At 38.5% G+C, this 15519-nt stretch overlaps 1 protein-coding gene across 5 annotated transcripts in view; it reads right to left on the bottom strand.

Annotated features, from left to right (window-relative positions):
• The window catches only part of BICD1 (BICD cargo adaptor 1), a 204816-nt gene that overhangs the window by 43712 nt on the left and 145585 nt on the right, over positions 1-15519 (bottom strand). For all 5 annotated transcript variants that reach the window (XM_067696107.1, XM_067696101.1, XM_067696103.1 and 2 more), the window contains exons 4-5: positions 13137-13562; positions 1974-3065 (exon numbers count right to left, since the gene is read on the bottom strand). In XM_067696107.1, coding sequence (XP_067552208.1) covers positions 1974-3065; positions 13137-13562 — 1518 coding nt within the window. The remainder of the gene's footprint in view (positions 1-1973; positions 3066-13136; positions 13563-15519) is intronic.

The raw sequence follows: 15519 nt of genomic DNA, 5'->3' as shown, positions 1-15519 counted from the left end.
TTTACTTATCTCATCAGAAGACACTGTGCTTACAGAAAACCTTAAGGTATATTAAAAGTCATAGAGAATGCAGAATGCCTGTTTTAATAAAAACAGGAAGATTCTCTTTTTTTCCTCTATGACAGAATTCTTAGCTTAGCCTTAATAATAAGTATTCCACAATGTCTAAATATAGTGGATGTCATCTGTAGAGACCTGAGCTATTTATGGCACACAGCATCACAGCAATAGCCCTAACGTCATTAAAATGTAAACTAAAGACATGGCTAGAAATGTGTTTACCTTTAATTTACTGAGACCATATGGGCTGTGACACTAATGTAATGCAAATGGTACCACAAAGTACTATGAAAATAAAAATTCAGCCAGGAATGCTTTGGACTGCTCTGAATTCCTATGGCACTGTTTATATCACTCTAAAATGCTCGATGATAGGTACTATCTTGTAAATAGTTACAGGCATGTATTGAAATTCTACTAGATTACTAGTCATTTGTTTTTGCATCCCTACTTACTGCCTGCCATGAAATATGGAATCAATGAATGCTTATTGACAAATTAGTCTCTCTTGGCTGATCAACCATGCTTATCTGTACTTCTATGTCAATTAAGCATCTTGACACTTCTATAGATCTAGGTTTCTAGGTCAGTAATATTCAAACTTCAGGAAGAAGTCAAAGAAGTTATTTGAATGGCTTGACCAAGAATGCCCAGGATATTATGTCCTTGATGAAGGTCTTCTAAGCCTTATCTAATACGGTATTAGTTATTCATGACCACTAAATCATTGGGTCTTTGGAAGGATATGGTAACAAACTCTTTATTCTGACCTCAAACTGGAGTCACATCTCTCACAAATTCTTCATTTATCCTAATCTTTTCTAATTCCCTGAAGTGACAGCACAAAAATAAGGTCCTATTTTGCCTTTAGATTTGTAAAAAACATTTTTATATAGTGCAAACATTATTACTGCTTGTGGTATAGACCTCCAAATTCTATCAACAGGTTTATGGGAACTGAAGATAAAGATGGAAGAAAGCTGCAATGTAGATGGCATGATAATGGTATGGTTTCCCCCAGTTAAAGGCAAAAGGGAAAGGAAGTCTGAATCTGAAATTAACTTTCACTCTCCAACACTAGCATTGCTCACATTTGCAGGAAGGTATTTGATGTTTTGTTGCTTCTTTTTATCAATACCCTTTATTCAGCACCCTTCTCAAAGGTATCTTTCAAGTCTCACTTTCCAGAGAAAATAACAGAGGTTAAAAATATTTTCCCACCTATATGTCATAGCACTGTCATCCAGAAAAAGCTTGAGGGTGGAAACCAAATTCAGACATCAAGGAGATCTAGGAGTTAGGTAGGATCATGTGGTAGCATTTCTACTTATGCCAGAAGGACAAGATCTATGGTTAGGAAAAATTCTCTACTGCTTAAGCTCTGACTGAGGTGAATTAACATCCCAAGTGGACCTAAATTTCAGATATGTGGTTAGTGGCAGAGTTAGTGCACATTCTATTTTATCTCTATCTCTACCTCTCTCTCTAGAGAGCTCCCCTCTGTTTGCGCTAGCTGCCTGCCAGGGTGCCTTTCTTGCTGTCTCTGCCTGGTGTGAGCTTCCATGCCAGACTATTCTGCATCCCCCCATCTACTATTTCTACACTCAGTGATTGCTGGGCTCCAGGTAAGTACTGCCTGGACTGCCTTTCTACATCTGCAACTGGATCTTCTCTGTTCCTGCTTTAATTTCCTCACCTCTACCTCTACTTAGTGGGGCATAGCTACTCTCCTGTTTCATCCGTTCACGCACTTCAAAGAAATTATTACATTCTGATCTGGCTCTGGCCAGTTTATTTTATTCCTCTAATGACCAGGAATCTGAACTCTCATCCTGATGGTGGTGGACACTCAAAAACATTTAGGAATAAACTAAAGTGTTGGCTAGCATGGCTCATTAGTAGAATGAGATCACCTGTTTGTTGGCTTTCAGCACTGCCCTCAGTGTGGCGATCTGCTCCCGTTTGGTGCTCAGTAGGGACTTAAGCTTGAGGATCTCTTCCATTAGGGCTTCTTTGTCTTTATCAATCATGGGGGCCAGCTCCCGTGCCGCAGCTCTTTGACGAGACAGTTGCAAGGACCGGTCCACAGCTTTCTGCAGATGTTTGATTTGGTCCCGGATTATGGCATTAAGGTTGTAGATATTCATTGGTTCTTTGCGGATGTCACTTGTGTCTAATACTGGAGATGATGGTGGGGCAGTAATAACAGGAGAGATGGTGGGAGTCTTGGTTGGACTTGGTTCTTTGCTGGCCTCTGTGTTTTCTTTTGAAACTGGTTCAGGTGAGGTCCTTGTTTCTACAGGGGATGACACACCCCGCCTGGCTAACCGTGGAGACAAAAGTCCCCTGGGATCATCAGGCCCTTTCAGGCTGCCACTACGGGTGACTCTACTTTGCCTATAGTAGTCCAGCATGACCCTGTTAGGGGTTTCATTATTACACAGACATACATGATGGTAAAGCTGAGCTAGCTCCTCACTAAATGTCACCAACTCATCCTGGGCTGTATTAAGGGTATTGTGATTTTCATTGGCTATGCTGGTCATCTTTTGCAACTCCTTCTCCATATGGGCCATCTTCTCTCCACTCTCCTTGGTGGTCTTCTCAAGGCCTGTAATCTGCTCATCATACATCTGGATCTTACTCTCATACTTCGTCTTCTCTTCAGTGTAGTTTTCTACAGATTTATTATATTTCTCCTTTAAGGCCTTAATTTCAGCTTTCAAATCAATCACCTCAGTTACTGCCACCCTGTATTTGCATTCAAGTATCTCTAAGCCATTGATGTCCACCTCGTAGTCATGGGTCTCCTCTCCCGAGTCCTGGCCCTTTTCCCCGTCCAGCTGCTTGAGCTCCTTGCTGCTCTGCAGGCCCCTCATGGCATTAACGTGCTCTGTGAGCCGGTGCACCCGTTCGTGCTGCTCCGTCAGTGCCCCCTTGGTGTGTTCCAGCTGCGTCTGTGACTCCTGGAGATTGGCCAGAAGAATGGCCTTTTCCCGTTCTACCTGCAAGGGCAAAAGAAAGTCTCTGAATGACTTCAAAGCAATGTCAGTGATGAGCTTGACCCATTCACATTTGGACATGTATATGTTTTAAAAATGCAGAAGAGCCCATGTTTCCATTACTACAAGTTGAATTGGAGTGTTTTCTTATTTCAGCAGTTCTGGTAACTCAATCAAAAAGTACATCATTCCAAAAGAATTATGCTCTGCATATTTACCCACCCAAATTCTCATGCATTATACACAAGTCAAATCTGGGCAAGCTTCAGTTTAATAATCTATAAAAGGAGCATAACAATGCCTGTCTCATAGGGACATTTGGATGATTTAGTAGGACAGTGAATTTAATGCTCAAGGTATTATAATGTTAGCTGTTGTTAACATTTGGGTAACTGTGGTCCAATTCCCATGACCAAAATGCTTCTACATGGCAAACACATCTGCTTTACAAATTTGTATTTGTATGTGCAAAAGCAACTCTTTCATCTCAGAGTCAGGATATATTTGAATACAAATCCTCTTAGCTGGGTTTCATTACGTATAACAGATTGTACTTGCTTATAGCTGAAGATGAATTGACTTATCCAGACTATTGGGCAATAATTTTAAGTGAAAATCCAGGTAATTATGCAACACAGTATTTGATGAAAAGCCAAGACATTTGAATTTTTGATAAAAGAGATGGAAAATCTCCTAAATATTCTACTATTGGTATTGTATACAATCTCAATGAAATGGACTGGTTTTTTTCTTTTTCTCTTAAAAATTAAGTAAATTTGGTCTGAAAAATCTAAATATCATTTGATTAGTATACATGAATACAATACGCATAGCTGATTTCAAAAAGCTCTTCAATAGGAAAAACTTTTGGATAAAACTAAAAACTGGATGAGAACAAAATGTACTGAACGTGTCTCAGGTTTGTTTTAGAGGCAAAAGTGTTATGATAAATGAGATAATGCCTTTAGGAGAGCTTCCAACCTGGACTTTGCCAATTCCCATTTAACATAAACATTTTCTAAGCCCCAAAGTATGTCTACCAATTTCTTCATGATAGCACCTCCAGAAAACATTAAATAGAACACTGTCTCCTTCATATGTATATGTTCCACATATAGTACTAATTTCCACACTCAATACATTTCTGGTGGAATCATTTGAATAGGGAATGATGTCCAAATTTTATACACACATACACATGTATGTGTGTGTATGTAAACACACACATACATACATACAGGTGTGTGTGTGTGTGTATATTTTTTCTGGACAATTGAGGTTGGTCTGCCCACCCCTCCAAAAAAAGATAACTAAATTGTGAATAATTTTGTATAACTGCCATTACATTTTCCCTCAGCTATTGAGGCTTGAAGTACCTTAAATTGTATTTGGATTTCAGACAGCAGGGCTTAAACTATTTAAGATACATGGTACTTTGAATTATTAAATGCAAAGCACTTTAAAGATTAAAATTACTATTCATTCTAAGTGTATATTTTAATCTCCATTTGTGAAGAACTTATTCAAGAGAGACTTGCTGAGTTAACTGTAATCTATAATTATATATAAATAATATATAATCTTCTACAGTGACTAAGAATAGTTGCCTTATTTCTCTTCTTACAATCTCTGTCTTCTATCTGAAACTGAAGATTTTACTTTGCATAGTAGGGTTGGTTGTTTTGCCAGAAAACTTGAATGCATAATTTGTAAACTCTGTAGTCTGGTATAAGTACACAATATATTATTATTATTGTTATAATTATGCGCCATAGAAATTTTTATTATTATTATTATTTTTTGGCCATGCAGCATGCAGGCTCTTAGTTGCGGCATGTGTGTGGGATCTTAGTTCCCTGGCCAGGTTTCGAACCTGTGCCCCTGAAGTGGAAGCACGGAGTCCTAAACACTGGGCCACCAGCGAAATCCCATCCCATAGAAATTATTATTATTATTTTTAAAGGCAGTTGGAATGACGGTTGGAGGGAGGGGGATGATTTTAACATTTATTTATTTATTTATTTTGACTGCACCGAGTCTTAGTTGCGGCACACGGGATCTTTAGTTGCAGCATGTGGAATTCTTAGTTGTGGCATGCGAACTCCTAGTTGCGGCATGCATGTGGGATCCAGTTCTCCAACCAGGGATCGAACCTGGGCCCCCTGCATTGGGAATGTGGGGTCTTACCCACTGGACCACCATAGAAATTATTTTCAATTTTGCTGAGTGTTTACCTTTTAAATAAACACATTTATATGTATTGAGTACTGATAGATTCTTCTTTTGTGAAGGAACAAAAGAAAAGACAGCAGAATTTGCATGTTTATATTAGGACTTTTATAGGAAAAGAAATAAAAGCTGTTTTATGAGTTATTAATTTCCATAAAGTCTTTATCCTGGTCATCTGACTTTCAATTTGACACCTGAATGACTGGTGTGATTTTTGTAATGTTATACATAGTATGAGTATGTAAAATAGAACTCAGAAATAAATAACATTCTTCTCTGCTTGAAGTGAAGTAACACTGGCAAATCTGTGCCCTGATGAATGAGAGCTGTGAAAAAAGATCAGCCTACAACCAAGAAACACAAGGTGAGGGAATCCAGCAGTTGGAAAAGAAGGTAATATATTTTGGAGAGTGTGGTGAGAAGGAATCTCTTCTCTCTGTCTGTCTCTCTCTTACACACACACACACACACACACACACACACACACACACACATATATGCAAAAGTCAGTCAGCTGGACAAAGACTCAGGAAAAAAAAAAAAAAAAGAAGGGGAGGGAGGCTTTTCAAGTCATTCTATGAGGCCAGTATTACTCTGATACCAAAACCAGGCAAAGATAACTATAGACCAGTATCTCTTATGAATATAGACACAAAAATCTTGAACAAAATACTAGCAAACTGAATCCAGCAACATATAAAAACGTGTTAGACAACCTGACCAAGTGGGGTTTATCCTAGGAATGCAATGTTGACAACATGCAAAAATCAATAAATATAATATACTGTATTAACAGAACACAGGACAAAACCACACGGTCATCTCAATGTATGCAGAAAAAGCATTTGACAAAATTCAATACCCTTTCATGATGAAAACAGACAACAACCTAGAAATAGAAGAGAACTTCCTAAACCTGCTGGGTCATCTACAAAACACCCACAGATGACATACTTAATGGTGAATGCTTTCCTCTTTGGACCAGGAACAGGACAAAAATGTTTACTCCTGCCACTTTTATTCAGCATTGTACTAGAAGTTCTAGTCAGGGCAATTAGGCTATGGTCAAGTGGCAAATAAATGTCTGTGAGGCTGTGGAGAAATCAGAATCCTCATACACCTCTGGTGGGGATGTGAAATGGTTCAGCTGCTTTGAAAACAGTCTGGCAGTTCCTCAGAAGGTGAAACATAGAGCTACCCTACGACCCAGCAACTCCACTCTTAAGTATATGCTCAAGGGAATTAAGATATAAGTGCACATAAAAACCTGTACGTGAATGTTCATAACAGCATTCATAATAGCTGAAAAGTGGAAACAACTCAAATGTCCATCACTGATAAATGAATAAATAAAATGTGGTATAGCTATATAATAGAGTATTATTTGGCAATAAAAAGAAATGAAATACTACTATATGTTACAACATGAATTGAACATATTATGCTAAGTGATAAAAGCCAGACACAAAAGACCACATATTGTGTGATTCCACTTAAATGAAATGTCCAGAATAGACAAATCTACTGAGACATAAAGTAGATTAGTGGTTGCCTACGGTTGGAGTGGCTGCTAATGGGTACATAGTTTCTTTATGGTGTAATGAATTGACTGTGATGGTGATTGCACAACTGTGTGACTATACTAAAAAACACCAAATTATACCCTTCAACTGGGTGGATTGTATGTGAATAATTGCTATAAAGCTGTTCTTAAAAAATAACTACATGGACTCATCCCTTGTTGTGTGATTACGGATGCTCTTATTATGGCTACTGACAGATGGTTTAAAAAAAAAGTAAGGCTGCTGAGAAATGTGTTTGCCTAAAGCTTTTAAAGGTAATCTTTAACTGTAAAGTTTACAATAGTTTGACAACTTAAGTTGTCAACTTTGTCCTAAGAAATTGTATTTGTCACATTTTTAAAAACTAGGAACTGACCAATCTTGTCTTACTAATTTCATCTCATAAATATTTTGTGAGTCTCAGTTAAGCACAGATAAAATTTCATTTGTTTGACTCTCTCTCTTTCTCTGTGTAGCAATCCACTTCCTAGGCTTTTGGCTTTGAGCAAATTACATAACATATTTGTGCCTCAGTTTCCCTATCTGTAAAATGGGGATAACGCTATCTACCTGGGTTATAAGCATCCACCAATTAAGCAAATATATATAAATTACTTTTAACTCTTATGGGACATGCAGCAAATTGACCACTTACCATCATTATAGGAAAAACTTAAATTGCCTTTAATACAGTATATCTATAAACACAATATGCATCTTTATTTCTTCCACATCCACGAGGATACAACAAAACTTAAAAATTTCAGTCTTAGAGAAATATTACTATTTTCTCACATTACATGTGAAATTATATAGCCAGTATGATACTAAAGAAAACAATGCAAAGAGTTTTCTCCTGCTTAGTCTGACTCTCTGTGATATGAGGTTAAACAGAGGCTATTTGTCAAAGGTAGAAATTTTAGCACAAGCATAGAGACTCCTTTAAATAATTATGTAATTTATTTAGTGTTCCCAGGCAGGATCTACTTATTTTCATTCTAATAAAATGAACTAAAGTACTTGTCACTGAGAATTATTATTATTATTATAGCCTATTTGAAATAACTGGATTTTGTGGGTGATACAATTCTAGGAGGCACTATTTAAATTGTAGTCAGTGTAGGTTTTTATATTTATCAATATTATTACCATTTTCCAGCAGATGGCAGTATGATATCTTGAGGAAGGGGACTTTTTTTTTTTCCTAATTCCAACAAAGGCATCATAGAGACTAGTGATGGGGCTAATTTATCACCTTTTACCTTCCCTTTTATAAATGCACCTCAGAGAAGTGAAGCAATTAACCCAACATTCCTGATACCCAAGGCATAAACATAGTTTTTTTCTTTTTGGAACCAGGTTAAGTAAATATCATTAGTGGGGAAAACATAATTTACATGCATAGATGGAATCTTGCAAGATAAGAAGAGGCTGATAGGCTTTGACTCAGGTATGCTGTTTTCAAAGTGTTTCTTTATTTTATTTTTTAAAATATTTATTTTGGACTGATTAAAAAAACAGAAATAAAAGTATATTTAAAGCATAAAAATATATATTTATTTATTTGGCTGCATTGGGTCCTAGTTGAGGCACACAGGCTCTTCATCACAGCCCATGGGCTTCTCACTAGTTGAAATGGGGAGGCTCCAGGGTTCGCGGGCTCAGTAGTTGCGGCACACAGGCTCTCTAGTTGTGGCCTGCAGGCTTAGTTCCCCACAGCATGTGGGATCTTAGTCCCCAACCAGGAATCAAACCTGCGTCCCCTGCATTAGAAGGCAGATTTCTAACCACTGGACCACAAGGGAAGTCCCTCAAAGGGTTTCTTTAATCCTATGAAAGAAAATCTTAACAGCTGCATATTCCCTGGTATAGGGTGTTACATTCCTGCCTCTGCCCTTCTACATACGAAATTAAATTTGTTTTTCTCTTGTTAATCTGTCTTCAATTTAATTATTAGGCCAGCCAAAGAACCTAGAAGGGAAGAGGGGAAATTTTCTCCCTGCCTAAACTTTCTATATTCTGAATATTTAATTTCAAAATACATCTGGCCCCAAGTGTTCCAGATAGTCATAGTAAAAGTGCATTTTATTGCTCCCTCAGAAGGTCCAAAACAATGGTACTGCCATGGTATGTGCTGCAAGGTGTGTGTAAGTGTTGTTTATTAGAACTGCCATATTATTTTCAAGGCTCACATCAACACCAACTGCAATAACTTCTATGCAATGTATCCTGTAATTTAAAAAAAAATTTATTTATTTTTGGCTGCATTGGGTCTTCGTGGCTGTGCGCAGGCCTTCTCTAGTTGTGGAGAGTGGGGGCTACTCTTTGTTGCGGTGCACGGGCTTCTCATTGTGGTGGCTTCTCTTGTTGCGGAGCACAGGCTCTAGGCACGCGGGCTTCAGTAGTTGTGGCATGCGAGCTCTAGAGTGCAGGCTGAGTACTTGTGGTGCACGGGCTTAGTTGCGCTGTGGCGTGTGGGATCTTCCCGGACCAGGGCTCGAACCCGTGTCCCCCGCGTTGGCAGGCGGATTCTGAACCACTGCGCCACTATGGAAGCCCTCCTGTAATGTTTTTATAATTTATTTATATGAATTAAACACAAGGGGACACATAGCTAAGGAAAAACTCAGATTATAAAGAAATTATGCATGAGAAGATACATTCTGCTATACTTGTGTTCAACAATTTGAATGAGATATATTACAAAAATGCTGGTTAAAAGAAAAGAGGTGGTTACTTGGCCTACAACAAAATTAGTAGTTAGTGTTCCAAGTGTGAGACTGGACACTGCAAAGCCCTTCCTGTGTGGAGCCTGTTTTTTACAGCTAAATTAAGAGCAAACTTTGGGACATAAGGCCCTTCCTGTGTCCCTCTACATCTTTATAAACTGTCAGCATTAATTAAGTTCTAATGAAAGATTCAAAGGTACACAGTGTTCTCATATATTGAGGGACGGTTTATCCAGCCAAGTTTTTCTCGCTCTAACTTTTTGCTGAATAAATATCCCTTTTCAGACTGTCTCACACCCTGAGACTTACCAGCAACCACATTACACCCATCTGAGATGATGATCCTTGAGCTAATCATCCAACAATAACAGTTAATTATATTAATAATAGCTAAATAAATGGAGTGCTTAACAAATTAAAGGCATTGCGGAGTTGAAATAATGATAATAGTTCATAATTATTGAGCATTTATCATGTGCTTGGCCCTGTTCTAAGCACTCTGTGTACATTAACTCAAAAACCTTCATGACAGTTTGAAGAAGGTAAAATGTATCCCCATTTTATGGGACAGCAAAGTGCTGTCCCTCTAAGAATGATTCTCGACTAGAGGTTGACCCTTGGGACATTTGAAATGTGTGGGGCATTTTTGGTCACCACATCTATGAGGAGATGTAATGAGCATTTAATGGGTTGGGACCAGAGATGCTAAACCTCCTGTAACTCATCAAACAGACTCAGACAATGAGGAACTATCCCACCCCAAATGCTGCAAGGTGGCTCCCATTGAGAACCACTCTCTTGCTGAACACTTGTTCTCCACCATTCTTTTGATTAAACTGCTCCTCTCTTTTGGACTTTTGTATTCCCCAGCTCAGATTACCTTTAAGATTAAAACTGAGAACAGCTCTGAGCTTTCAACCAATAGTTGACCTGATTGAAAACTACTGAGCTGTTTACACATAAAACCCCCTCTTCCTCATATACTCTACACTGCCACCAAAATAAAAAGAAAATACAAAAGTTTCAACCCACTAAATTTTTATCCTAAAGAAACCAACATGATAGTTTAAGAAAAATTTTACATTAATTCTATTCAATTTGAGGGCATACGTTCTTGTAAATATATGTCACAAAAATTTTTTTTCACAAGAAATGTGTGAGCAAAAAGACATGGAAAAGTATTACCTACACAGAACTGCACTTTGCAGTCAGGTAAATCTATATGAAATTAATTTTCTTCCAGTGGCCATACCCTCTTACCTTGATTCAAATTGAACACTGAGAAAATGAATTCTCATTAATTCTCTTTCAGCAGCCAAAAGCACTGGGCAGGTAAAGTTAAAAGTTAAAGGGTGGACTTCTCTCATGGCGCAGTGGTTAAGAATCCGCCTGCCAATGCAGGGGACATGGGTTCAATTCCTGGGCCGGGAAGATCACACATGCCGTAGAGCAACTCAGCTCATGCACCACAGCTACTAAGCCTGCGCTCTAGAGCCTGTGAGCCACAACTACTGAAGCCCGCGCACCTAGAGCCCATGCTCTGCAACAAGAGAAGCCACCGCAATGAGAAGCCTGTGCACCTCAATGAAAAGTAGCCCCCGCTCACCGCAACTAGAGAAAGCCCACGCACAGCAACGAAGACCCAACGCAGCCAAAAATAAATAAATATTAAAAAAAAAAAGTTAAAGGGTACGTTAACTTTTGATATAATATTAAAAATAAGCCTAATAATATATTAATTTCATGGGTTCTCTAGTCTTATTTACTTCTGCTAATTATATTTTCAGTCATCATTTCTGTAGAGGCAGAAAATTATAAGTCCTGGGACTTCCCTGGTGGTGCAGTTGTTAAGAATCTGCCTGCTGGGCTTCCCTGGTGGTGCAGTGGTTGAGAGTCCGCCTGCTGATGCAGGGGACACGGGTTCGTGCCCCAGTCCGGGAAGATCCCACATGCCACGGAGCGGCTGGGCCCGTGAGCCATGGCCGCTGAGCCTGCGTGTCCGGAGCCTGTGCTCCTCAACAGCAGAGGCCACAACAGTGAGAGGCCTGCATACCGCAAAAAAAAAAAAAAAAAAAAAAAAGAATCTGCCTGCCAATTCAGGGGACACGCGTTCGAGCCCTGGTCCGGGAAGATCCTACATGCAGCAGAGCAACTAAGCCCATGTACCACAACTACTGAGCCCACGCCCCACAACTTCTGAAGCCCGAGCACCTAGAGTCCCTGTCCCACAACAAGAGAAGCCCGCGCACAGCAATGAAGAGTAGCCCCCACTCGCTGCAACTAGAGAAAGCCCACACTCAACAACAAAGACCCAACACAGCCATAAATAAATAGATAGATAAATAAATAAATAAATAAATAGAAAAGAAAATTATAAGCCCTGTTTGCTATAAAAAAAAGTGATTGCCAGAGTCTTAAGGCCTTTAATTATCAGCTTTATGCAAAGAACCTTGGTGGGATAACAGACTGAAGAGCAAGCCTCAAACTTGTCACCTAACAAGCTTGTTGAAGCAGATACCTGGCTCAGTAGATCTGTGGGGAGCCCAACAATTTGTCCCTCAGCAGCCCACAGGTGATGATGGTGGTGGCGATGCTGCTCCTCTGACAACATTTCTATCATCACTGGATTAACGTATAGTCAGGAAGCAAGACTACATTAGAAAGCCATTTCACAGTGAGGTAAGCTTGTGGGACTCTCCCCAAGACATCTGATTAGAAGATGCTAAAAATTTAAGGCCTAGCTCATGTAGGGAGAAGAAATCCTTGGTTTCAGATTTATACCTGTTCTGTATTTTTAATCATATGATATCCTGCTAGTTTATATATAGAAAGTCCTTCATGTCTTTTACTTATTTATTTTTAACATCTTTACTGGAGTATAATTGCTTTACAATGGTGTGTTAGTTTCTGCTTTATAACAAAGTGAATCAGCTATACGTATACATGTATCCCCATATCTCTTCCCTCTTGCATCTCCCTCCCTCCCACCCTCCCTATCGCACCCCTCGAGGTGGTCACAAAGCACCAAACTGATCTCCCTGTGCTATGCGGCTGCTTCCTAACAGCTATCTATTTGGTATTGTGTATATGTCCATGCCACTCTCTCACTTTGTCCCATCTTACCCTTCCCCCTCCCCATGTCATGTCCTTCATGTCTTTTAGAGCTTAAAATATTGCTGTGAAGTATAACCATTCATCTTGAAGCTATACACAGAGTTGCTTGTGATAGAAAACTTCATTTTCTGTCATTTCTCTTGTGTATAAAGCTTTTGAATTCTTTTGTGACAAATGCATCAAGATGCTACCTTTTCTCCCTTCACACTCCATTGCTATCTAATTTATCTAAGAAATAAATTTCATAAAGCAATGCAAATGAGAGACTTCTCTTCAACACCTCTTTTGTGTCTTTCTAAACTATTGTACTTTCAAAGTTGCTAGTTAAAGAATATTCTTAAAAATAATCTGGAACTAAAATGTGACAATAAGAAATCCCACAACACAGTACACGTAACTTACAAAATATTCACTCTAACAGCCCTAAACAAAGTTCTTACCTGCATAAGTTGCTGCTTCAATTTCTGTATTTCTGAGATGTTCAGCTCACTGAATAAGTCAGAAACAGGGTGTAGAGACTCTCCTTTCCTTAGAGTGGGAGTCCGATAGTCTCCATTCAGTTTCACAAGGGGCCCATGAATATGCCCGTTCATTTTGTCATCATTGTTGGGTTCACTTCCATCCTCTGCAAACTTGAGTCCATCGACTGAAATGCTGATATGGTTATCATTGAGTGTGATGTACTGGGAGAGCTCCTTCCGCAGGCTGTTCTTTTGCTCCCTTTCATTTTTTAAGGTCTCAAGGGCTTCTTCCAGTTGGTGCTCAGCGATTTCTTTCAACCGGATGGCATCTTCCAGTTGGCTATTTAGCAGCACCGTCTCCTCCTCAAATCGCTTAATCTCATGCTTTAAACCTTCGTATTCAACCTGAATCAGATACGATAAAGAAGATTCATAAAACTAAAATTTGGGTCTAACAAAACTGCCATTAAACACTCTAGTGGACCTAACGTTTAAAAATTAAAACGGTACAAAATAAATCTGAGAAGCACGCGGTATATACACCATTAAGGTAACACAGGATGGTTTCTTTAGATATCCATACATATAAATTCAATTCCTAGCAGAGATGAAAAAGGTACCTCTCTCTCAGGATTTCTTTTATGGAGTCCAGTGGTCAAAAGGGGGCACTGTTTGCTTAATAAATCAAGAATTTTTTTTGTAATAGTTTATCAGAATATTCACAATCCAAGAAAAGATTTTTATCATCACTATTACTTGTTTTATTTAATTATTAATAACGAGGACATTTTTAAACTCAGGGTAAGTTAGTTAAATGATCACAATAAGAATATAATCTCAATAAAATATGTTTGAGAGTAAGATGAGAAAGCAAAGAAAAACTTCATGTGCTTAAGGATAGAATCTGCAATAACAGTACCAATTACTCCCAAACAAAAAAATACATGGAAGTGGATCAAGATGGTGGCGTAGGAGGACATGGAACTCACCTCCCCCCACAAACACATCAAATACATCTACATGTGGGACAATTCTCACAGAAAACCAACTGGAAACTGGCGGAAGATCTCTTACACAAGCAAAGCTGCAAGAAAGATCCCCACATAACCAGGTGATTGTGTGCCAGCACCAGCAGCTCTGCTTCAGGCTGCCAGTTGGATAGACTTGGCTTCAGGCTTCAGACTGTGTTCAGGTCAGCTGCACATGTCTTGTTTTAGGACCAAACTTGAAGGGTCACGCTTCCTGGGGCATGAAGGTAAGGGGATTAGTCAAACCAAGGTAGTATGTCTGAAATCTGTGCTCCATCATGTCTGCTAACATTCCAATGGTCAGAGAGTCACATGACTAAGACCAAGGTCAATGGAGCTGGCCAATTTACTCTGCCCTTTCTAGGGCACTGCCAGGTTACGTGGCAGAGGGAGAGAGTAAAGAATTTAGAACAATCTAAATCTACCAAATATTTTTACCATCACATAATGAGATGTTTTTCTTTTCTTTTTTTTCTTTTTTAAAAAATTTTTATTGTGGGTAATGTAAAAATACCCAAGTAGCAAGAAGAGTTCAATGAACCCCCAGGAGCCCACCACTCAGCTTCAACAGTCATCAACTCCTGTCTACTCTTCTTTCATCTATATTTCCATTCACTCCCCTAGTTGGATTATTTTAACCCCTAGATATCACATATTTTAGGATCTATCCCTAAGAGATAATTTTTTTAAAAAGCAAAGCCATAATCCCTTGAACAAATAATTTCTTAAGAATATGATATAATCTTAGTTATCAAAACGATGTCAACAATAGGTTTGTAATGATATAGGAAATAAATACAACTGAGTGAAAAAGGATAATGTATTACGACTGTGGAATACAAGAGATCAAATGGAAATTTAACAAAATGTTAATAATAGTTGTTCTTTAGTGGTGGGAATAAAGGTGATTTTAAGAAAAATAATACATATATATTGTTATCAATATATTACTCTTGAATTACAACCAAATAAGAGCCTGTTCAAACACTCTCTTGGTCGTGAAAGTCTATAGGTGAAAGAGAACTCGGCTCTGAGCCCAAATGCCTTCTTTGGGGCCTTTTCCATGGCTCTTACCACATGCCACCTTTTAATAAATATTTTTAATAAATATTCTCCACAACTACTTAGAGGAAATACTTTCTATGCACCCAGGTGTCCCTCACAGTGCTTCAGTATTCCTTCATAGTGTTTCAACAAAATTCTGCTCTTAATAAGTATTTGCTGAATAAACTATTGTGAATGAAAAAATAAAATAGAAAAAACATAACAACATCAATTATGATATTAGATACTAATAATAAACTGTGTTTAGGGACTTGACCTCTTTCTAGCTG

The sequence above is a fragment of the Pseudorca crassidens genome, chromosome 11 (genome assembly GCF_039906515.1).
Source record: "Pseudorca crassidens isolate mPseCra1 chromosome 11, mPseCra1.hap1, whole genome shotgun sequence".
In the NCBI taxonomy this organism is placed as follows: domain Eukaryota; kingdom Metazoa; phylum Chordata; class Mammalia; order Artiodactyla; family Delphinidae; genus Pseudorca; species Pseudorca crassidens.
Note: the sequence above shows the minus strand (reverse complement) of the source record. Positions and strands in the feature narration are given on the sequence as shown.